Source organism: Neophocaena asiaeorientalis, unplaced genomic scaffold, assembly GCF_003031525.2.
Source record: "Neophocaena asiaeorientalis asiaeorientalis breed wild unplaced genomic scaffold, Neophocaena_asiaeorientalis_V1.1 scaffold868, whole genome shotgun sequence".
Taxonomy (NCBI): domain Eukaryota; kingdom Metazoa; phylum Chordata; class Mammalia; order Artiodactyla; family Phocoenidae; genus Neophocaena; species Neophocaena asiaeorientalis.
In genome coordinates, this window is record NW_020173941.1 from 39,437 (window position 1) to 64,449 (window position 25,013).

Genomic DNA, 25,013 nt, shown 5'->3' on the forward strand with positions numbered 1-25,013 from the left:
AGCACTCCTTCTGCATCCTTCTGCTTTCTAGACTATGCATAGGCACCCCAACACAGAGCCCCTGCCACGGAAAACAAAGTAGGACAAAACACTGCTATGCATATGAGGAATTATTTTTGTCAGGCCCATGCTCGGCTTTATCATTGTTTGCGGAAGAGAAAATGCAACATGAAAAACTGCTTCCTTACTTTACCACGATTTAAAAAAAAACAAAACCCTGCCTCTCCTAACTTTGTTTTCTTAAACAGGCCATCTATAAGGCTGACTTGGAGTGGCTGCGTGGCATCGGCTGGGTGCCCGAAGGGTCTCCCGAAGTACTGAGAGTGAAAAATGCCCAGCATATCCTACAAGACAGTGTCTATCGGACACCTGTGGTGAAACTCAAGTACACAAGTATCGTTGACACACCTGAAGTTGTTCTTGCTAAATCAAATGCTGAAAATATTAGTATTGTATGTCACATTTTTCTTCTATATTAAAATTAAGTTCATGTTATAGAAAATGATAATTAACCTGGTAATCCATTTGTAAGATAATAATATTGATGATAGCAAAGATTTTAATAAGTAATATTGATACAGTTGTTTTGTTATTGCTTACTAATTTTAAACCAAAACTCGAAGTATGAATAAAAGGTATTAATACAGATTTCATATCAAATTTGAGTAACTTATGTGAAAAGATTCTGGAAACTTTTACCTTAGTATGAAAAGATTTTGGATCAGAAAAATCGAAAGTTGTGCACTACAACTAGCAAAATGACAAATTGTGAAGTAATTTTGTTATCATTGGTTCTTTCCATAGCCAAAGTACAGAGAAGCTTGGGACGTGGATAAAACTTCGATCCACATAATGCCAGATACTCCAGAAATTAATCTCGCTAGAGCCAACACTCTTAATATGAGCAATGTAAGTACTGCAACAGACTCCCTTTTTGTTTGGAAAGTCACCCAATTGGTATGAAGATATCACTAGGGAACTCTTCATAGCCAGGGAAGAGAAGATTGAGTGGGCAAGGAGGCCCTTGACCAGGAGTGAGGAGAGGGGCAGACCCCTGGCTTTCAGTCACTGGGCAAGGCCAATTATGGTGAAGCAATGTCAACGTGACAGAAGAGAGAAGGGAACAAGGACAAGAAAGATAATGAAAGAGGAATGAAGAGACACACAAAGAAAAAAGGGGAATTAACAACAGATTCAGAAGAGCACAAAATAATTATGAGAGTTCTTTTCACAACTTTATACAAATTAATTTTAAAACCCAGATCTATAGGGGATTTTTTTTTTTTAACCTCTTTATTGGGGTATAATTACTTTACAATGGTGTGTTAGTTTCTGATTTATAACAAAGTGAATCAGCTATACATATACATGTGCTCCCATGTGTCTTCCCTCTTGCGTCTCCCTCCCTCCCACTCTCCCCCTCCCACCCCTCCAGGCTGTCCCAAAGCCCCGAGCTAATATCCCTGTGCCTTGCGGCTGCTTCCCCCTAGCTATCTACCTTACTACGTTTGTTAGTGTGTATATGTCCATGACTCTCTCTCGCCTATAGGGGATTTTTAAGGAAGTTATAAATTACTAAAATTGAGCCCAGAAAAAGAATAAAAACATATTGCAAGAAATTAATAGGTTATTAAAGACTCTCCTTCCTCCTCTCTGATATCAGGGTCATGCAGAATGATTTCATAGGGGAATTCTTTCCAAACCTCAAAAAAATAAACAAACTGACAGCCTAATGAAACAAGGAAAGCCATCACCATTATCAAAACTTGTCAAAGATAGTTCCACAAATGAAAACTGTAGACCATTAATAATGGGGAAAATCTTAAATGAAATATTAACAAATCAAATTCAGTAACACATGAATATGATATGATACAAACAACTAGGGTTCATTCAGGAATGCCAAGAGTGTTCTGTATTCAGAAACCTAATGATGTGATAAAACAAAAGAGAAAAATCATATGCTCATTGTATTAGATTTAAAAAGACATGTGGCAGGGAGGGGGAAGGGTAAGCTGGGACCAAGTGAGAGAGTGACATGGACTAACGTACACTACCAAATGTAAAATAGCTAGCTAGTGGGAAGCAGCTGCATAGCACAGGGAGATCAGCTCAGTGCTTTGTGACCCACCTAGAGGGGTGGGAGGGAGACGCAAGAGGGAGGGGATATGGGGATATATGTATACATATAGCTGATTCACTTTGTTATACAACAGAAACTAACACACCATTGTAAAGCAGTTATACTGCAATAAAGATGTTTAAAAAAAAAACAAAGACGTGTGGGACTTCCCTGGTGGCACGTGGTTAAGAATCTGCCTGCCAATGCAGGGGACACGGGTTCGAGCCCTGGTCCGGGAAGATCCCACATGCCGCGGAGCAGTTATGCCCGTGTGCCACAACTACTGAGCCTGCGCTCTAGAGCCCGGGAGCCACAACTACTGCGGCCAGCGCACCTAGAGCCCATGCTCCGCAGCAAGAGAAGCCACTGCAATGAGAAGCCCACGCACCACAACAAAGAGTAGCCTCTGCTTGCCACAACTAGAGAAAGACCCCATGCAGGAACAAAGACCCAACACAGCCATAAATAAATAAATACTGATGAATTAAAAGAAATTTTTTAAAAAGACATGTGAGCAAATCCAATATCCATTCTTATTTTTTAAAATAAAATCTTAGCAAAATAAGAATAAATGAATATTTTCTTGTCATAACTAAGAATAAATCTCATATCAAAGGCCAGCCACATCCTCAAGTAAGTAAGCTTCTCAGTCAAGTCAGGATACCCATAACATTACCATTTATTAATATTTGCTGGAAGTAGCTAAGTGATAAGCTTCTTATTCACAGCAAAATAATTACATAAGTATAAGAGATAAATATTGGAAAGAACAAGGCAAAATTATCATTATTTGCAGAATAAATCATTACATGTCCAGGGAAAGGAAGAGTATCAACTAAAAAGTCTATTAGATAAAAAGAGAATTCGCTTACATGGCTAGCTTCACAGTTTAAGAAAGTTCAAGAAATGTACCACCTTCATAGATCACAGAGATTTTTCTGTGTGTAGAACAAGTATGACCTTAGAAGAAGGATACTACCTTAATGCAGTCCACCATGGCTTGGAACTTGGCATCTTTCAAAACATAATAAATCTTTGTGAGAGAAGGAGCCTTCCAAGCAAAGATTACTCACCCTATGCCAAACTGCACCACCAACTCTATTGTAATGAGCCTCTTGGGAGCTAATTTTTTCCAAGGGCTGGGAAGAAAACAACATTTTGAGGCATTGCTACATTCTTTTTTGGACCAGAATCAGTATATGGTGCAGCGTGCTCTTACTGCCAAGTGACTGGATGAAGAAACAGCCAGCTCATCACTGCAGTGTAGTCTCCTCACCCTCTTCCTTCTGAGCCATAGGTATCTTTGGCAGGGGAATTCTGAAAGTCTCGTGGGCTCTCTTTTACATGATAAGTTTCTCAGCTGGAAATACCAGAACCCTACCATTAATATCATGATAAAAACAAGACTAGTAATTGAAACTATGCCAAAAGTAAAGTTGTTAAATTTAGGTATTTAGATACTAATGAGAATGACTTTTGTTCTGGAAGAAATCAAACATCCTATTTGAATGTTAACCAAAATATACACTTTCTTCATACATGATGTTGCCAGTAGTATAATCTCGATAAAATCCACTATTTTAAATTATTTCCATCATTTAGAAAGTACAACTTTTGCAGAATATTTGTATATCATTTTATGGGTAACCAAGCAAATCCATGTTAAATTAACTCATTTAATCTTCACACTAATCACACGGGTAAGACTGTTATTTTGTTTGTATCATATGGGAAAGCTGAGACTTAAAAATATTAAGGAATTTGCCCACATTCTCAAAATTAGTACGTGAAGAAGTTAGGTCTCAAGCCCAATTTTTTTTGTAGTTCAAATAAAAAATATATTTGACCACATAAACAAAAAAAATACATAAGAAAAAATAGTGTAACAGCATATGTAATAAAACAAAGTAAATTTTAAAAGTTTAAATAACATAGTTACAAATTTGCATGAAATATTCTCTAGTGTAATACATTTAAATGTGGAGAACACTTTTTTCTTTTGTACAAAAAAACAAGTCAAATGTTAAAATTGGACCACCCAAAATTCATACAAAAACTTGAATGAAAATTCATATAAAACTTGTCCATTACAAGGACAAAATTTATCTAAGCACTCATTTTTCAAATATGAAAAGGCCATGAAACTGTCAGTGATTGAAATTCACTTCTCCTTTCTGCACTGTTCAAGCTCCCATAGTGATAGGTATGATTTCTGATTTATACATTTAAATTACTCTTATTTCTGAGTCTTTCTGACATCGTCAGTACAGAAGGTATCCACTTAAATGTGAATATGTTTTTAGAAGGCTATCTGTAAATCAGTCACTACTTTAACTGACTTCTCTTTACAAACAAAACAGTGCTGCACTTAGAAAATAGCCGTTACATCCAATGGTGCTTCAGAAAGAAAATCTAACATTCCCAAACAATATGCATCATCAATCGTATTAGAAGATCTAAGAAACCATACAGAGAGGAAAAAAACTCAAATGTAAAATGTTTATAATTCTGAAGATTAAAAAATGAATTAAAGAATTATTAAGCTAGAGAAATTCAATACTAGCCTGCCAATGTCTGAACTTAAACATATCCCAGTGCCACTAATACACCAATACAAGAGGCAGATAAACCCTTTCACATAAACCATGAACAGCTACATCAAAGCTATAATTCAAAAAAAAAAGAAAAGAAAGAACTCTTGTGCAGCCCAGATCTTTGGATTCCAGATATGATTTTGTTCTCCAGTACATTGGTACAGAATGATTCTTTCACCTATTCTTTTTTTAAACTGGTCTGGGACTTCAAAAATGGCACCCCTCTGATATTAATTCTACTTGAACCCTTGGAGTCATTAGTAAGTTTGAATCTGGAACGATACCTTATTTTTCCTTCTCTTCAGAAAATTTACCGCGAAGGTTGGGATGAGATGAAGATGAGCTGTGATGTACGGCTGGACGCCATCCCCATCCAGGCCGCCAAGGCCTCCAGGGAGATCGCCAGTGATGTGAGTATGGCCTTGTTTAACTCCTCAGTTTTTCAAACAAATGCCCTAGGTACACTGAGAGTTCATGCTGTGATCCATCTGCTTTGTTTTTCTGTCTCCAGTATAAATACAAGCTTGACCATGAGAAGCAGAAGGGACACTACGTGGGTACCCTCACAGCCAGGGATGACAACAAGATCCGCTGGGCCCTCATAGCTGGCAAGATTCAGAATGAAAGAGAGTACCGGCGGCACTGGGCCAAATGGAAGTCTAAGTTCCAGAGCCCTCCGGATATGCTTTCCATCACGCACTCTAAACATTGCCAGGCTCTGGTCAGCGACATTGATTATCGCAATTACCTGCACCAGTGGATGTGCATGCCTGACCAGCAGGACGTGATTCAGGCCAGGAAAGCCTACGATCTGCAAAGCGATGTGAGTGGGCTGCGTTTTAGCCTGAGCTCTTGCATCATTTTCCCATGACTCCCAGAAAGTTTATGTCATTAAATCCTTGCATCATCACTTCACATCTTTGTATAGCGAAGAATTTGGTTTTGGTTAGACCTTATAGTATGGTATCAAAATCACCAGAGCCATGAAGGATCTGGACTTTGTATCAAGAAATAAGTGGTAGTGTGAATATAGTTCTTAACTGTTTCCGGTTAAAGACAGCTACTCTGAAAATATTATTTTAATAGAATTTAAGTAGCAACAGAGGTTTAAATTGTAACTAATATATCAGCAGTCCATGGTCAGGATGTAGTCACAGATATGCTATTTTAGTTGACACAGTATTTTTAAATGTTGAATTAAGTTGCCAAGGCTTTTAAATCAGGGAATTTTGTGTACAAATCTAGGGGTTCCCATTTTTACTGAAAAAAAATCAGAGGATGCAGCTCCAGACATGCATTAGCCCTTGCAACAATAACCTGGAGCTGAATTGAGGCTAACCCCCTTTAAATAGCAAATAAGTCCCCAGCCGGTTTGTCATACCACCTGGCCTCATAGTTAATTTACTTATGTTACTTGTCTGGCTGCTTGAGTATGTCATTCTTAAAATGCATTTCTCCATCAGACCAATGGATAGAATAAATATGACCAGGGTCACTGACTTCTTCCTGGTCTTATTTTCACAGGCTATTTACAAGGCTGACTTGGAATGGTTACGTGGGATCGGCTGGATGCCAGATGATTCTGTTTCTGTCAATCATGCCAAGCACGCTGCAGACATCTTCAGTGAGGTATGCCAGGATCTTATCCTGCCATTCAGCACATTTCCTAAGAGACTGAGCAAAAACTGTAAGAGCCAAAATGCAGTCATTCCCCATCAGCAGTTTTAACAATTTCAATTGCTGTCATTTAAGCCAGACATACATTTTTCCAAAATAATCCTGTACTGTCCCTTTCACATTATGGAATCACATCCATCTACACTCAACAATGCTTAGAATTGTATAAATAGAAACCTTCTTTTGTCAGCAATGGCAATACACTTGAGAGAAGTTTGTCCAGTTGAAAAAAAAAATGAACTGAGTTCACATAATGATACATTACATGGCTTTGGGAGCTAACTAGATCTGCTACTTTAAAATCTGTGGAAGGTGTAAGAAGGCAACCCATTTGTTAAAAAATAAAATGCTAAGAAGAAAGCCAAATTGCCAGGAAGATGCCATTGACATACGGCATTCTATGCCTCTAGTAGAGAAAGGGTCCTTAAATGCAGCATATCTTTATCAACTCACACAGGACCAGAGACTACAGCTATCTAAAAGATATTTTCTTTCCCATAGAGAAAATATCGCACAAAAATAGAAACTCTCAACTTTACTCCCGTGGATGACAGAGTTGATTACGTGACAGCAAAACAAAGTGGTGAAATCCTAAATGATGTAAGTACATGACTGTCATTCTAAAATTGCTCGGTTGGGAAGACATCATTTCCAAAGCTTTTCCACTTACTTACACTCAGCGTGCAGTCATTGTCTGAGATACAGATTGTAAACGTTGAGATGAATGATGCTAGCATTTGCTTGGACAGCATTATGTTTTCTTAATATCAAAGAACTTACCAACTTTCTTCTCATTTCTAGATTAAATACCGAAAAAATTGGAATGACACCAAATCAAAGTACACCCTCACAGAAACCCCTCAGCTGCACGCTGCCCAGGAGGCAGCCCGAATACTAGACCAGGTATGGATTTTACCTGGATGCCTGGCACTTTGTATGGGGACAGAGGACCATAACATAACAATAGGAGATTTATCCCTCCATTCTGACTCCTTGGTTTAACCCTTTGTCCTGGCTGTCTTTTAGTATCTCTACAAGGAAAGCTGGGAGAAACAAAAAGCCACAAGTTACATTTTGCCTCCGGATGCTGTGCCGTTTGTTCATGCCCATCACTCTGGTGACGTTCAGAGCGAGGTAATTTATTCCGATATGAGTGTGCTTTGCAAAGGCTGGACCTTCCCTGTGCAGGAACCCATTTATGCTAAGGCATGTAGCGTAATGGAGAGTTCCTTGTTGGCTGGCAGGCCTGGCCAGGCTTGGGGATGGCCAGGGTACTTGCTCCCTTCTGGTCCTTTTCCCATGGGCTTTTGGCATTCTTCATCTTTTTTTTCTTGGCTTCTTTAAAAACTATCGTTTGAAGTCTTTGTTTTTTCTTCTATTCCCTGCTTCCCTAAAATCTCTAAGCTTTCAAATACAATATTGCCAGAATTAGAAAATAAGTGTATATTTTTCTATTTTTAAATTGATATTTCTTCGTATCTATTTATTTCAATGTTTCTGTTTTGTTTTTTAGCAAAGTGGTAAAAATAGATTTTATTTAAAAACTATAGTAAAAGGGGAAAAGCAACCTCATTACAGAACTGGGCTCAAGTCCAAATACAAAAAGGACAATTGAAGATTTATAGCCAAGGAACAGTGAGGGGTCCAGTGGACGGAAAGTTACTAAAAGGAGATATCAAGGATAGGGGGATTCCTGCTAAACTCTGCTAAAATTTAACAGAATTTTTGCTAAAACTGGGCTCTGCAGCCCCAGCAAAGACAGAGACCAAAGTGGAGCCCTCATCAAGAAGAGGGCCCAGGGGAGCCTGACTAAAGTTTGATCAATGAGAGAGCCTGTCAGTACTTACGTGGTTCTCCTTAAATAATTACATCTACTGAGCGAAATAATGATTATTTTATTTCTATTATTTTATACAAAAGATTTATATATAATCTTGTGATTAATCCTCTTGAGCCTCCCTCCCACCCTATTTCAATGTTTTTTGATATTTATTCTTGGGGGAGTAACACAAAGAGCTGGGGGACTGAGTTTGCTGATGTTTCAAGCCCCCTTTGCCTTGTGTGCTTGTCAAAGCTGATGGGATCTCTGTTCCTCTTCCCACCAGCTGAAATACAAAGCTGATCATGTCAAGCAGAAAGGTCATTATGTTGGTGTCCCGACGATGAGAGATGATCCTAAACTGGTTTGGTTCGAGCACGCAGGCCAGATTCAGAACGACAGACTATACAAAGAGCACTATCACAAAACAAAGGCCAGAATCAATATACCTCCTGACTTGGTGTCGGTGTTGGTGGCCAAGGAGGGGCAGGCCCTTGTCAGTGATACTGATTACCGCAATTACCTGCACCAATGGACGTGTCACCCTGACCAAAATGATGTTATTCAGGCAAGGAAGGCCTATGACCTACAAAGCGATGTAAGTGATTTTTGTTTCTTAATTATCTAGAAACGTATGGTCTACTCTGAGAATCATAAGCAGCATTCTAGAACCACCAGTCTATGACACTTTGGACCATAAATACTTAGCTTGCTCTCAGAAGGTAATTAAGACTGGATATGAAGTAGAGAAAGGTTGGGAGCAGTGACAGACAGCTTTGCCTACTGACTGTGCATTTCTGAATAACTTTCAAAGTCAATTTTTTAGAAATCTGCTTTTGTACCATCTCTGCCATCAACAGCTCCTCACATTTGCATGGAAAATTATCAATTTATGATTTGAAATAATAATTGGCTGGGGTGGGAGCTGAGATGGAGTTGGGATTTTGACTACATTAGATGATAGTATAGTCAGGGACCTGGGAATGCCTCCTTCTTGCTTTGCTGAGCGTCTCCTTCCTCATGGCATTTATGAAGGAGTTGCTTACAAGGGATCAAAGCAAAGAGGACACAATGTACTGATGAGCTGCATGAGGCCCAGAATCCCTTATGCAGAGTTTAAAGCTGGGATGGAGAATATATCTCAGGCCAGCTCCCATTGAAGGCTGAATCAAGATCTCTACCTGCCACCAGCAGTCTTTAGGGAACAGAAACACAATGCATCGATGTGATGCTCAGGTGTGCCGAGGAGCTAACCCTACCTGGGTCTTCTCATAATTACCAAAACAGAAACAGGATGTCAAAGACTGCCTACAGCACAGGTGGTGAACTTGAACATCCCACCTCACTGGTTGCTGCAGGAGGATGACCACTGTGGAACTTTAATCAGATTAGCAACTCCTCTTCATTTGGTGTGGGATGGCCTGAGAGAATTCAGGAAGTGAGGGGGAAGGGTAGAGATGGGCTGGAGGGATGCTTCCCCCAACCCTACAGTACATGAGCATTTACTCCTTTACTTAGTCTAAATGCCCCTTTAGTCTAAATGTATTTCTGTGTAACTATAACTTCCTTGGTAAAACCTTCTCTTATGCTCACAGATGAAAACAATGGTCCCTTACCCTCAACTCCCACAGCATCTGCATGGTCTTCCTCTCATAGCCTTTAACCACTTTGCACTTTATAAGTAACTTTCCTTTACACTTAGAGGTCTTCCTTATACTTATACCTCAAATAACCTTCCATAGTTCTTCATTTATAGTAACAGGCTCAAGAAATGTTGCTCAGGTGTACGGATGAAATCATGATTGAATCAATGAGACAACAGCCACTAGAGAGAAAACCCTAAAAAGCTTCTGAAAACATTGTTTCTAACCTGCTGCTTGTCATCCTGTTCCTGAGTCATTTATACCTGCATCATGTCTCCCTTCCTGCTCTCAGAAAGTCTACAAAGCTGACCTGGAGTGGCTCCGAGGCATTGGTTGGATCCCCCTGGATTCTGTAGACCATGTGAGGGTTACCAAGAACCAGGAAATGGTGACTCAGGTGAGCAAAGCCTGTTCTTCTTACATAAGGCCTGGCCTCCTTACCTGCCATGTGGGGATATGTACCTATCCCCATTTGGGGGGGCAGGGGGGACACCTGTCTTAATCGTCTCTATTTCTTTGCAGATAAACTATAAGAAAGATGCTCTTGCCAACTATCCTAACTTTACAAGCGTGGTGGATCCTCCAGAGATTGTTCTGGCCAAGATTAACTCGGTCAATCAAAGTGATGTAAGTTTGCTTTGTGTATAACGAGATACACAAACTGGAGACTTAGTTGTCTGTAGTTGAACAGGCTTGCGTAACTCCAGATAACTGCGTGTGAGACGATAGGGAGTAAATTATAAGAAAATCTTTGGCGGAGAATGTCTTAAAAGTCACTAGTAGGTGGTATACTGTACCCACTTTTAGATAATATCTAAATTATTATCCAAAACTTTCCATTATATTAGTTATAATATAAATTATATATCATATAATGAAATTTAACCAGTTGGTTAATCTCTAAATGTAGACTAATTATTATCTTGCTAGGTAGATCTTGTGAAACTTTAAATATACATTTAGAATAATCAAAGGTTTTGTTTTGTTTTCTCCCCTCAGGTAAAATATAAAGAAACATTTAATAAATTAATAAAGGGCAAGTATACCTTTTCTCCAGATACACCATATATTACCCATTCCAAAGACATGGGAAAACTCTACAGTACCGTAAGTTCCATTTTATGTGATATACAACTCAGTTCCGAATTTTAAGCTCTTGTCAGTATTCATATTCTTGGCTGATTTTGTGAGCAACTGAACTTATAAGGAGATCTATTGTTTTTGTTGTATTTAGTCTTGTTTATTAGAAGTAGCATATTATTCAGGGCAAATAATGTTTATCCAGCTGGTGTTGTTTGAGCCCCTGTGATGTGCCAGGCCCTATGAGAGGCACTGAGGAGCTAAAGATCAATGAGACAAACCCTCCAGGAGCCCCTGTAAGTGAGGGAGACATTCAAATAAAGAGAGAGACAGTAACCTAACAAGAGCTATGTCACTTCCGGGCGCACGTAGGACCAAGCAACTACCAACAGAGAGAAGAGAGGAAAGGCTGGTCCCTCTTTAGCAATCATGTACATATATCTCCAGCCAACAAGTGGAGGACTTGCCCTCCAAATTTTAATTCAGCTAATCTAAAAGTGATGTGTGTGTAGCGTATATGTGTATATGCCGAATGGGAAGCCATCTTTGGTGATTCTCTCTCTGTGTGCAAATTTGTTTTCACTTTTATTAGAACTGTAAATACAGTTAAACTCTGTTATAAAATGCCTCAGGGTCTGTAGATTTAATTTGCAACAAGCCCAAAGACTCTGCCCTGTTCTTAGGTACGCACACTAACAGCTGTTAATGAAGATTTAAGCCTTGCCTTTAATCATGAGTATTTTACCTTGATTTTACTACTTTCTTTCAAGTGACACCTGAAAGAAGTTGAATGCAAACTTTTGTTGATACACCTTTCTTTGTCCTAGGTACTGTATAAAGGAGCATGGGAGGGAACCAAGGCCTACGGCTACACCTTGGACGAACGCTATGTTCCCATTGTTGGAGCCAAGCATGCTGACTTTGTGAACAGTGAGGTCAGTAGGACTTTTTCCTTTCACAAGTTTGAGAGTCTTTCCAGCCACAAAGGGCTGGTTAGAAAGTCCCAGTGATTTTCAATGTTGCACCTATTTCACAGCTTAAATACAAAGAGACCTATGAGAAGCTGAAGGGTCACTACCTGGCTGGAAAAGAAATCAGTGAGTTCCCCAACGTGATTCACTGTCTGGATTTCCAAAAGATGAGGAGTGCGGTAAGCAAAGTTCACTGTAACAGAGGATCTGCACACTTAAGTGTAATACTAGTCTGCCTATTTATAATCTGCCCTTTGGTTCAAGATTAGCTGGGGGGGTGGGATGGTGAGGAATGAGCCAGTCTTGAGACTGTCCCCCGCCCCTGCCAGTTAGCCCTGTGCACCTCTGATGGCTGTGTGTTTTCACCCTTTCCCTCCTGCCTCCTCCAAACACAGTGAGGGCTCTGTATTTGGAAAAAGGAGAAAACAAAGTCACTCTTTACCCTGTGTTATAAAAGGATGGGAAATTTTTAAAGAAGAAGAGTATATTAAAGTGTCATTTTTTAACCTTAGTCTATTCTAAAGGTATTGATCTATGTTGAAAATAAGACTATAAAAGAGATTGATCAGAATAATTTACATTTAATTCCTTTCTTATTTTTGTCTTTAAAAACATATTATTCTTTAGTTGAACTACAGAAGACATTATGAGGACACCAAAGCGGATATTCATATCCCCAATGATATGATGAATCACGTGCTGGCTAAAAGGTGCCAGCACATCCTCAGTGACCTGGAGTACCGACACTACTTCCACCAGTGGACATCTCTTCCAGAAGAACCCAGTGTTATTCGGGCCCAAAACGCACAGGAGATGTTGAGTGATGTATGATGTCCTTTCTGCAGGTTGACTAAGTTACAGGCTTCACCCAGCCCTGCCTGGGGCCCCATGTTCTAATTGTCCCTGTATTCCTAAACCCTGCTGCTTTTCAATACAAAGTGGCATGAGTAACCTTTTTTGGTGTAAGGATCCCCTTGGAGCAATGAGGCACCTATGTTAAATATTTTATCTGGTCAACACTAGACTAAAACTTAGCTGTTGCTCTCTTCCTAAACTTCTTTAGGCCAGGGCATTAAAGACCTTCCAGGTGTTGAGAAACCCACCCTATGACTGCTAAGTACTAAGCACAGCCAAGGGCTGATAGGAAATTATCAAACGCTCGATTGTAAATCCAGTTAGTACCTGTCACCTTTCACAGTTTCTTCTTTCTTGCAGAACGTGTATAAAAGTGACTTGAATTGGCTGAAAGGCATTGGATGCTACGTTTGGGATACACCCCAGATCCTCCATGCCAAGAAATCATATGACCTCCAGAGTCAGGTGAGCCATCTTCTTAGAGGGACTAGCTCACTGTGGATTGATGGGCTCCATGGTGCTCTCAGTGGAGTGATAGCAAGGCTGTCCCTGTGCCCCAGAGAAAGCAACTTTGACAGTGCATGATCTAAGGGAACCAAAGGCCCCTGCCCAATAAAACCTCTCTGGTGGCCTGTTCTGGTGCTGGCTTTCCTCAGTTTGAGTCTCTCCTGTGATTTAAGGCTATAGACATTTACAGCAGAAAGTTATCTGGGAGGTGTTTCAGAGTGAACTGCTCTCAAGCATCTACACCTTAGTTGATCAGGTTAACTGGCAGGGAGTAGAATGCACATGCATACTTTGACCATAAATAGTTAAATCTTGAAGTAAAAAGTAGACATGTGGGAAATTTCCCAGCAGAAATTCAGCTTGGATAGGGCAGACTAATGGAATGTTGAAATTGAGGGGCTGCTGTCAGGGATGGAGTATAGGCATGGAAAACAACACAAGGAAGAAGGGACATGGCAAAGATCTAGACTCCACTCTTGGTCAAGAGAAACTGTTAGTTTTGACAGCCATGCCAAGTCTCAAACTGTACAAACGTATCCTCTGTTAGGATTAAAGCAGAAACCCAGAAATAAAGGTACATCTAAGTAGGCACAAACTGCTAAAGCTGATGGAAGACCTGCATTTTACCATTTTCAGTGACTTTTCTTTTTCTTCACAGATACAATACACGGCAGCAGGGAAAGAAAATCTAAAAAATTATAACCTGGTCACAGATACACCGCTTTACGTGACTGCTCTTCAAAGCGGCATTAATGCCAGTGAGGTGTGTCTTCCTTGTACTTCTCTCCCAAGACAAGCTGTTATTGTCTTTACATATTGTCAAACAACAGAAAAGAATAACCCATGCTTTTTGTCTGTAGGTGAAATATAAAGAAAATTATCATCAGATTAAAGACAAATACACGACAGTTCTAGAAACGGTGGATTATGACAGAACCAAGAATCTGAAGGATCTGTATAGCAGTGTGAGTTGAGTTCTCTTTCTTTTCTCTGTATTTGAGTAACCTTTTTCACCTTTATAGACAATAAGAGATGAAAAGGGACAGACAACCTTACCCCCAAAGGTCTTTCCAATCTTTTTCCCGGACCTTTAAATTCCTACTTTATCTTGGAAGTCCTCATAGTTACAAGTAAATCAGCCTCAATTTGAATATTGTTCTGTTTCATGCAATTGACACAAATTCACCAACTCCTTCCTTATTGCAGACAGGTACTGTTGAAGCTCTTCTTTGTTGACCCTAGACTTGTTTTTCCGTGGCTTCTCCCTTGGCCAGTGACTTACAGACCAACAGAGGCACACTTTTTTTCCTGCCTCTGAATTGGTTACATTTTTTTTTTTTTTTTTTTTTTTTTGGACATGTGGGATCTTCCCGGACCGGGGCACGAACCCGCGTCCCCTGCGTTGGCAGGAGACTCTCAACCACTGTGCCACCAGGGAAGCCCTGGTTACATTTTTAAACTTCATTTTGAATTAATTTTAGATTTACAGAAACACTGCAAAAATAGTACAGAGAATTTCCTCATACTTTTCTCTATAGTACAACTATCAAAACTAAGCAATTAACATTGTTACGATGTTACAATGTTAATTATAGGCTTTATCCAGACTTCACCACATTTTCCACTAACCTGCTTTTCTGTGCCAGATTCCAATCCAGGATCCCACATTGCATTTTGTTGTCGTGACTCCTCAGTCTCTTCTAATCTGATAATTTCTCAATCTTTCCTTGTCTTTTTCTCATCTTGACACTTTTTGATGAATACTAGCCAGTTATTTTGTAGAATAACTGGCTAGTATTCTTTCCTCAATTTGGGCTTATCTGATGTTTTCTCATGATTAGATTAAAGGTATGCCTTTTTCTTTTTTTTGCAAAAATAACACAGAATTGATGCACCTTTCTCAGCACACCATAGCAGGTGGTACATAATGTCAATAACTTGTGATGACCTTGATCACTTGGTTAAGTTGCTCACTGCCGAGATGCTCCACTGTAAAGTTACTAGTTTTACCTTTGTTATTAATAAATATCTTGGAGGAGATCCTTTGGGACTATGCAAATATCCTGTTTGTCCTTATACTTTCTCTCATGTGTTTTAGCATCCATTGATGGAGCTTGCCTGCAAGAATTATTACTGTGGAATATGCCTACTAGTGATTTTCTCTTTCCCTTTTTTCTTCTATATACATTTATTAACTGGAATTCTTCTGTAAGGAAGAGCTGTTCCTTCTCCACTGTTGGTTTGCTTACATGGGCAATACCCATGGCTCATGGGTATTTATTTTATTCTATGGTAGAGTCTAATATTATTGTTATTTATTTTGTTGCTCTAATGGTTTCAGCTTTGCTATGGGGAGCTCTTTCAGGGTGACTCCTGTGTCCCCTTGATACACCCAATCACGTGTTTTTTGAGCACTTCCTTACTGCTTGGCACCACAAGATGTTCCAGGCTCATCTGTATTTTCCCTGTTCCAGACCTGGAATCAACCACCTCTCTAAGAAATCCCAGTTTATTTTATTGGAGAACGGTATTTTGAACCAAGATTTAAGCACTAAGTGTGCTCATTACTACTAGGATGTCATTGTTCCTAGGCTCTCTAAGTGGACAGAGCTTAGAAATATATGCATGTATACTAACCCATGTATGCATACATATCTGTATCTATTTCTGTACTTACCTAACTGTATCTATATTTTAAAATCATGAGTCCATACTGATACCTTCAGTGCAATTAAACACCACAGGGTTCATTCTATCCTTCACCCTTTCCTTAAGTGAAACTTATTTTTCCAACTTGTGACTTTCTATTTCCTTTCCAGTGAAAAGCCTGGCTCTCATTATTTATGATATATCTACTTATTTGTGCAACCCTTGTATCCACATAAAGTATTTTCAGAATATCTAACACACGCCTGTGAGAAACAAATTTACTAACTAGAGTAGGGTATTTTTTTAAAAATAAATTTATTTATTTATTTATTTTTGGCTGCATTGGGTCTTTGTTGCTACGTGTGGTCTTTCTCTAGTTGCGGAGAGCAGGGGCTACCCTTCGTTGTGATGCGCGGGCTTCTCATTGTGGTGGCTTCTCTTGTTGCGGAGCATGGGCTCTAGGCGCGCGGGCTTCAGTAGTTGTGGCACGCAGGCTCAGTAGTTGTGGCGCACGGGCTTAGTTGCTTTGCGGCATGTGGGATCTTCCTGGACCAGCGGTCGAACCTGTGTCCCCTGCATTGGCAGGCGGATTCTTAAACACTGTGCCACCAGGGAAGCCCTAGAGTAGGGTATATTGTGTGCAGTTATATTTGCCTATAGCCTTAGAGTATCCAGTCAAGTTACCATTTTCCAAATTTACTTAAGTCAGTTGTTTTCTTCACCACTTCCTTCACTGTAGTCTTGTTATACATTTGTATTACAATCAGATTTATTTGCTACAGTTTGTATTCCATTTTAGTCACCTCCCCCATTCTGGCTGATTCTTTGTTTTAATTTGCATACAGTAAATTTCACTCTGTGGTATGTAGTACTATGGCTTATGACAAATGCATAGAGTCATGTTTTCACCATTATAGTCAAGATACAGAAAAATTCTGTATTACCTCCACATTGTCCCTTTGCTGCCCCTCTCCTCTCCCCTAGCATCCACAGAGCTGTTTTCTGTCCCTATAGTTTTACCTTTTCCAGAGTGTCACGTAAACGTGATCACAGTATCTATGTAGCCGTTAGGTCTGGCTTCTTTCTCTTAGCAAAATGCATTTGTGTTTTACGCACATTGCTGCCTAAATCAGTAGTTTATCCTTTTTATAGCAAAAGCAATATTCCAAACCACAGTTTGTTTTTCCATTCACAGCTGAAGGACATCTGAGTTGTGTCCAGTTTTTGACAATTATGAATAAAGCTGCTATACACATTTGCATATAGGTTCTGTGTATTCATAACTTTTTATTTCTCCTGGGTATATAAATACCTAGAAGTGGAAACAAACATTTTTTAATCTTCGTATATATATATATATATATACATATATATATATATTCATATATATTTTAATGTTAGTGGTTTTCATCCTCCAGGAATCCTAGACCTATGAGGGAATGAATATGGCATTGAAACCTCTGATAACTGTCAAACTGTGATAAGTGCTATGGTAGAGAACAAAATAATGGACTCTGAAATTATGGTCATGACATTAAACCCATTATTCACTTAGGAGTACTTGGCTCCTACAGAGTGAGAAGATCTGGGGATTGCTAGGGAATGTCTGAGAAGGACAAAAACAGAGGAAAAATCCACTGCTGGAAGCTAGCCAGATTGCATTTTTCTGTGTTCACAAGAAGATTTTTAACCCCTATAGAACCTGTACAAGGAGGCCTGGGATAAAGTGAAAGCCACCAGCTATATCCTGCCTTCCAACACCGTGTCCCTGACACACGTCAAGAACCAGAAGCATCTGGCCAGCCATGTAAGTCAAGTACAGATATGATAACCTTCCCACCACCCTTTACCCTTCCCTGCCCTCCACTTCCAAAATGTTTCTGGCTGATTCCTGTGTTGCCTGTGTTGAACACCAGCAAATAACTCCAGACACTTGGTCATCACAAAGTCTGTGCACTTATGCTTCCTCTCAAGGGCCCTGAAGTCCAGAGAGATTCACAGAGACTTACATGAAGGACAGCAATGTGACCTTTTAGGCTGCCTGCCTGAAAATGACATGGATGGATACACTCTATTTTAGCCAGAAATGGGAATAGGTAGAGGACATAATATGCCATACAAAATACTCTTTTCTAATAGAATTATGTGGACATTGCTATAAAAAATAAACCAGTGATGTACAGCAGAAACTAACACAACATTGTAAATCAACTATACTTCAATAAAAATTAATTAAAAAAATAAAAAATAAATTGTACCCTTAAAAAAAGACAGTGAATGTGGTAACTAGTTATTGCACCAGACCCAAATACATGATTTAAAAGTAAATCGTTATCTTTATCACTATGAAATATAAAAATTTTTAAATCTTGAAATTCAGTTTTTTTTAAACAGAACTTTTCTTAGGTATAGACATAATTTTTTAAAAATCCTAAATCACATGAGCTGTTTAAATATAGTATAGTATAAAATCTTAACACTTTTAACCCTTTATGCCTAATATGTTCTTAAGTAAAACTTCTTATTGTAAAATTCCCTATAACCTTCACTGCAGTTCTAATAAGTCTAATTCTCTTTCGGAAACTTTACTTCTATTAGAGACTTTTACTTCTTAATTATGAACATTTTATGTAACACTTTAGACCAGTATTTCTCAAATCTTTTTTTTGACCATGACCCACACTGAGAGATTTATTTTGTACTGCAAGTCAACACACACACACACACACACACACACACAACTGAAGTTTTTGTGAGTGCCTTCTGATATAAGCATTTTACAGAAGAGTACTGATCACTACACTAAAGGCAGTGCATCCTGATCTTTCAATTCTATTCTCTTCACTTAAATGCTAATGACCCAGGAAACTGATTTCACTACTGTTTAATGGGCCTAGAGAGTCATGTTTAGAAAAAGACGTTGTTAGACAATATATGGAATTAATTTAATTTTTACCCAGAGGAAAAATTAAATCTAAATGATTTTTCCCAGAGCCAACTCTATTTGGAAGATTGCAAACCGACTAGCCCAAAGGAGCAAGCTTTTCATTTGGGAAGAGAATTTTTGTAGATAGGATCCAGAAAGTTCAGCAAAGACTTTTTCCTTTAGTCATGAAAAAAGTCACAGAATACTATCTTCTTTATAATTGAAGAATAGCTTAGATGTAAGGAGTATGTGAACTAATGTTACAGAAAATTCTGATGGGAATTTTGTTTAGTTTCCAGTCAGTGAAGAAGGGCTTTACTGGAGTTCTGTATATATATATACATATATACTCCCATCTTTCCTTTCTTTTTTTTTTTTTTTTTTTTTTAACTGAGATGTGCGTCTCTGAGTTGTGAGAGCGTTGTTATTTTATCATGTGCTAGGAGATTGGATCTCAGCCTCTGTAAGGGCCTTACTTCCTAATTCATGAAATCATGAAGCATTAATTAATAGGCAATATGGCTTAAGAACTAGACGTTGGTTTTCCCATAGAAGTTAGTTGCACTGTGTTTTTGGAAAGCCTTGTAGAAACTGAAATTCAAGGATTGAGTCTCTTAAGCATCAGGCTTGTCAGTTACTAAAAAAACAAAGAAATTCCTGAGTACATTTTTCATCTTTCACTTATGGTTAAGAAAAACAAAACCAATATCACAAAAGAGATCATTTAAAAATTACATAATCTTTAAAAGTAGTTGTGGTAACAGTAGAAGTACCAGTATTGGTACAGGGGTTTTAAAACCGGTACCTGAAGAACATTTACACACAGTCTACTCTAATCCTCAGGTAATCTGGAGGCAGGCTGTGCCACCTCTGCCTGTGGGCACAGACAAGGAAACAAGCTCAGAGAAGTGCTGACCCCAAGGTGGCCCATCTTAGAGTCGGGTCCTTCTGTTAAGTCTCATGCGTTTTTAACAATCCAGATCCATTACTCTTCAAAACTGTGTTTCTTCCTTTGTATTTTCTCTCTATAGAACAAATATCGGGAAGAATATGAAAAGTTCAAAGCTCTTTATACTTTACCCAAAAGTGTTGAAGATGATCTGAACACAGCACGGTGCCTCCGAGTTGGCAAGTTTAACATCGACGTAAGTGACCCCAAAGGTTGGCTTCAAAAGTCAAGTAACGGAGCCATGAACTATAAATCAGAACATGTTCTGTTCAACGACGCGTATGGCGTTGACCATGCACGTGTGAGGAAGCTAAGTGTTCTTTCAGCCCATACTGCTTCCACCACCGCCATGAATCTGTAGAAAGTGTCAGAAACTTCCAGTCTCCACCCTGCCCCCAACCAACTGCTGTAAATTGGTTCCCCTGACCTCTCTGGTGTCTAAGAAAGGCACGTATCACCATGATTCCTTGCGTAATTCCCTGTGTAACTGGCATGTTACGTTATCTTCACAGCGCCTGTACAGATCCGTTTATGAGAAGAACAAGATGAAAATCCACGTGGTGCCTGACATGGTAGAGATGGTTACCGCTAAGGATTCTCAGAAGAAAGTCAGCGAGATCGATTACCGCCTTCACCTCCACGAGTGGATTTGCCACCCCGACTTGCAAGTCAACAGTCACGTCAGGAAGGTCACAGATGAGATCAGCGACGTAAGCCCATTGCTTATGAAGATCTCCCCTCCCCAGACCCATACGCCCACCCTGAAGAGAGACTGACTCACCTCGTTCTTCACCTGGTTCTTCAGCTCAGCCCTCTTCCAATATTGCTTTTCGATACACCCATAGGTCTGTCAGGAATTCGAGGCCGTCCCTAGAAGCAGGGCTCTCTATGCTGATGTCTCCAGGACACCCACGGCCTCAGGGCATAATGTCTTGCTTTTCATTCCACAAGGTCATCCTGGGTCCCGAGGGTGTCCATGTCTTTGGTGTTAAGGTTACAGTAAAGTTTTCTTTTTCTGACCCCCTCCATCTGATGCAATCCCCTAGATTGTGTACAAGGATGATCTCAACTGGCTGAAAGGCATTGGTTGCTACATCTGGGACACTCCTGAGATTCTCCACGCCAAGCATGCTTACGATCTACGCAATGATGTGAGTTTGCCTTGTTTTTTGTTTTTTTAGCTCTTTAAAGTATGTTTCCTTCTCTGTGTAGTCTAGCGTCAAGGGGAGAGTATGTAAAGTATAGACATTGTCACACCCAGCTGCGTCTCAAGTGGTGCTGAGGATGGCTGAGCTGGAAGAAGATTCTGCGGAGCAGAGCGCCCATTTCTCAAGAGTGCAAACAATGCAGACGAGCTGTCCCACTGTGCTCTGGTGGAGAAGGGACCCCTGGCTCTTCTCGCCACCTTCTGAACTATTTTGGATATATTAATGCACACATAATCCTCATTATGAGAAAAAACTCGTTTGTTAGGAGTCTTTGATGCTATAGACGGGGTCTATTTGTAAAGAGGATTAGCTAGGCAAAGTAATACTGTAATCAAGATTTCAGGAAGAAAGCTTAAACATTCCTAGGAAAGCAGTTGTCAAGCCTCCTAGAAGACTCTAAAAGATCCATGTGACTGTAAGCATTGATTACGCCGATTGTTATAAAATTCAAGTGCATGTTAGTCTGTTGTAAATGCCATTTACATGGATGTAAATGTACATGTAAATGCCATGAGTTAAAAGCAACCAAACCCTCTGTGAAAACCAGCAATTTCTAATATAACGAATGGTCTAACACAGGCTTATTTTCTTCCTTTCGGCAGATCAAGTACAAAGCTCATGTGCAGAAAACAAGGAATAACTACAAGTTGGTTACTGACACTCCCATCTATGTTCAGGCTGTCAAAAGTGGGAAACAACTAAGTGACGTAAGTGCCCACTGGGAAAGTTACTGCTGGGAGAGTAAAGACAGGGCCACTGCTCCAGCAGAAGTGGGAAAAACCAAAGTAGGGCAAGGCCAGGCCTTTTCTCAATGGGAAACCAGAGTTGGTGCCTTAGAAAGTACTTAAGAGTCTGCTCTTAGGGCTTCCCTGGTGGCGCAGTGGTTGAGAGTCCGCCTGCCGATGCAGGGGACACGGGTTCGTGCCCCAGTCTGGGAAGATCCCACATGCGGTGGAGCGGCTGGGCCTGTGAGCCATGGCCACTGAGCCTGCGCGTCCGGAGTCTGTGCTCTGTAACGGGAACTAAAACCTGATATGTTCCATCAGTTTCCTGGGGTGGCCTTGTAAGTGATCCAAATCTATGAAATCCATGGATTTAAAAAGCTTTTAGAGTTTCCAAGGTTACTTTTGTATCCTTGTGTTGTAAGCAACGGTTTATGCCTCATAGTATCAGCCTTCTAATACATTAGTGCTCACTATGGTAAGATGAGGAGGGGAAGGTCTCTGCAGTTACAGATGTGGCCTCTACCATGCATAATCGGTGAGGCTTGAGAGAAGCTCTTAATCCCCCAAGCCTCAGCATCCTTATGCAGATGACTAGAAAGTGGATAGAAAGCACCCCCTGTAATGGCACAGTGACACAGAGCAGGCTGCCCATTTTTTTTTATTAACCCCAAAGGTTAATAAGCAAATATTAAATCCCACCAATGAGTCAGGACGTGAAAACTTATTCTTTTGGAATAGGTAGTGGTAAAATGCCCATTCTTCCTCTTCTTGTGCCTGAGTTGACTCTTCCACTGATTTTTCAGTGTGGGGTCCATACCCTGGCTGTGTTCCTGGTGGACAAAGCACAGTATATGAGATAGAGTTCCCAAGGCAAAGGGGAGCAGGCTATTACTTTTTATAATAGGAGACTTGGGTTTGTGTTTACTTTGCTTCTTTCTAACCCTGCTGCCGTAGCCCACTCAGCTCACTCTGCTTCTCTCTGTACCCAGGCCGTCTACCACCATGACTACGTGCACAGCGTCAGAGGCAAAGTGGCTCCAACCACAAAAACTGTGGATTTGGACCGGGCCCTTCATGCATACAAGCTCCAGAGTGAGGTGAGAAATGAGACCTGGACAGAGTGCCCAGCAGAAATCCAGGACTCAGCTGACGAGGGCCAGGCCTCTGTAGAAGTGGCCTTGGCTTGGGCATCCTCAGCCTTTACAATTTACATCCTGACCTTGTAAATTGTAAAGCCTGTTTCATTCACATGAGCTAAACAAAACAAAACAAAAAACAGTGCACTGCTTGTCTTCCCTCTTGTCTGAGAGCAAGCAGTGGACATTTTTGGAGCAATGCTTGCACAGAAGTTACATAGAACAGGGTCAGTCTACTATCTCTGCTCTCAAAAAGCTTAAAATCCAAGACAAGATGACAAAGACAAGGCATATAATCATAAAAGACTATTTATTTGGGCTTCCCTGGTGGCGCAGTGGTTGAGAGTCCACAATAAGAGATAAAGCTAGAAATTACTGTTGGAATTCAGAAGAGAAGGAAACTAGATTCCACTCACATTATTTAATATCCCTGTTCTTTGTTATCTGGTGGTGCTACTTTGGTCTCACCTTTAATGCTACTGTCCTATACTGAATGTTAAAAGTAATTTGGTTTTTAATATTTTAATAATATTTAATAATATTAAATTATTAATTATTTATATTAATTAATAATTATTATTTATTTATAATTATTATAAAATATTAATTATTTTAAATACTATTCTTTAGCTCCCCTGAGAGACAGACTATTTCAAATCACAGACAGAAACTCCTTTCCTCCTTCTGCCAGGAATATGAGCCTCCTGACCTGACAGCCTAACATCAAGACACTGTATTTATGGGGCCCTGGGGGCTTCCAAAGATGCGTCTTATAATTATGACTATCTCGGGGATTGGTGATGGCTTGAATATCAGCTAAGGGTAGGGTTAACCACAGAGGTGGCACTAGCTGCCGATTTACTTTTCCCAAATTCTTGCTGGTTGCCATGCAGTCAACCAGGCATATGTTTAGAAACACAGAAGAATTATTTTCTATAAACCCCTTCACTCATGGCTCTTTTTTTGAAAGCAATATGTTAAGAGTAATTTGATTCATTGCTTGACTCTTAGAATTTAGTTAATTTCTTCTTGAAATCAATTCAATGAGTGTAAGTACACTAAGTATCAAATTGAAAACCTGGATCTGACTTGTTTAACTTAGATCAGTCATTTGATGTAGCTCCCATTTAACCTGCTCTTCTCTGTCCCGGCAGAATCTGTACCGAAGAGCTGGCCTGCACTCCCTGCCCACTGGATATAGGCTTCCGGTTGACACCCCTCACTTCAAACACACCAAGGACACCCAATACATGAGCAGCTATGTGAGTGGTCTCCTCTTCATTAAGATGGGGCTTAAAGGGGGAAGGGGGACGCTAATATTTGTTAACAGTCTATTCTCATCCCCCTAATCACACCCTGAAGTTTCAACATGATACAATGATGGGAGCAGGGAAGGGGAGATGGTGTGTTTTCTAGGGGTGCTGCTCCTGCAATTCGGCAGTGCCTGGGTAGCCCAGTGGGTTAGCGTAGGATTTTCATGGGGTTGTATCTGCATCACTCAGTTACCTTGGCTTAGCAATCATGGCTGCCATGATGCCTCCACTTCTTTTGGCCTTAGCACAGAAGCATCCTGAACTATCCCAAGCCCTCTACTGGAAATGCAACTTCATACATGCACCACTGCTGGGTAGCGATAGTGTTGTCTTCCTTCTGCAACATTTCATTGCAGAAGATACAACATCACCGCATGTTCCTTTGAAAGGAAAGGCTCTGATACGTGCCCCACTACTTACCCTCTGTGCCCATTTCATAGAAATCTCAGAGGGGTAGTTAGACTCTCACTACCTGAGAGCATTGCCCAGGCATTAGCTCTGATACCAACCTTTCCCACTAGTGTCAGGTTTGGACTTGGTGAACAAGGCCTGAAGAAGCGTAGGCTATCCCAGTGACTCTGGCCTTCAGGTCATACCCACAAACCAACCATCAGTTGAAGAATGAGCTCTTCATTCCACATTGCCCTCCAGAGTCCTGGGAATCAAACATGCTGACCAGCAAAGTCCCATAGTCTGTGGCCCAATAATATGGTTTCCAAAGCAGAGTCACAGATTTAATCTTCTAACATCATTTTTAAAATAGTCTATAAAGCCATTCATCCATCAGTCTTACAATTAGTCTCTTGTTTCTGCTTTGCATTTCTTAATTTCCTAGCCAT

At 40.1% G+C, this 25,013-nt stretch overlaps 1 protein-coding gene across 8 annotated transcripts in view; it reads left to right on the plus strand.

The window, feature by feature from the left end:
* Positions 1-25,013, plus strand: part of NEB (nebulin) — a 118,804-nt gene that overhangs the window by 38,260 nt on the left and 55,531 nt on the right. For all 8 annotated transcript variants that reach the window (XM_024752717.1, XM_024752718.1, XM_024752719.1 and 5 more), the window contains 25 exons: positions 249-452; positions 805-909; positions 5,022-5,126; positions 5,228-5,539; positions 6,241-6,345; positions 6,895-6,993; positions 7,195-7,296; positions 7,420-7,527; positions 8,499-8,810; positions 10,148-10,252; positions 10,378-10,482; positions 10,855-10,962; positions 11,763-11,870; positions 11,972-12,085; positions 12,534-12,731; positions 13,122-13,226; positions 13,927-14,031; positions 14,129-14,233; positions 17,617-17,724; positions 19,875-19,988; positions 20,305-20,502; positions 20,839-20,943; positions 21,603-21,707; positions 22,715-22,822; positions 24,016-24,123. In XM_024752717.1, the coding sequence (XP_024608485.1) occupies positions 249-452; positions 805-909; positions 5,022-5,126; positions 5,228-5,539; positions 6,241-6,345; positions 6,895-6,993; positions 7,195-7,296; positions 7,420-7,527; positions 8,499-8,810; positions 10,148-10,252; positions 10,378-10,482; positions 10,855-10,962; positions 11,763-11,870; positions 11,972-12,085; positions 12,534-12,731; positions 13,122-13,226; positions 13,927-14,031; positions 14,129-14,233; positions 17,617-17,724; positions 19,875-19,988; positions 20,305-20,502; positions 20,839-20,943; positions 21,603-21,707; positions 22,715-22,822; positions 24,016-24,123 (3,351 nt within the window). The remainder of the gene's footprint in view (positions 1-248; positions 453-804; positions 910-5,021; positions 5,127-5,227; positions 5,540-6,240; positions 6,346-6,894; positions 6,994-7,194; positions 7,297-7,419; positions 7,528-8,498; positions 8,811-10,147; positions 10,253-10,377; positions 10,483-10,854; positions 10,963-11,762; positions 11,871-11,971; positions 12,086-12,533; positions 12,732-13,121; positions 13,227-13,926; positions 14,032-14,128; positions 14,234-17,616; positions 17,725-19,874; positions 19,989-20,304; positions 20,503-20,838; positions 20,944-21,602; positions 21,708-22,714; positions 22,823-24,015; positions 24,124-25,013) is intronic.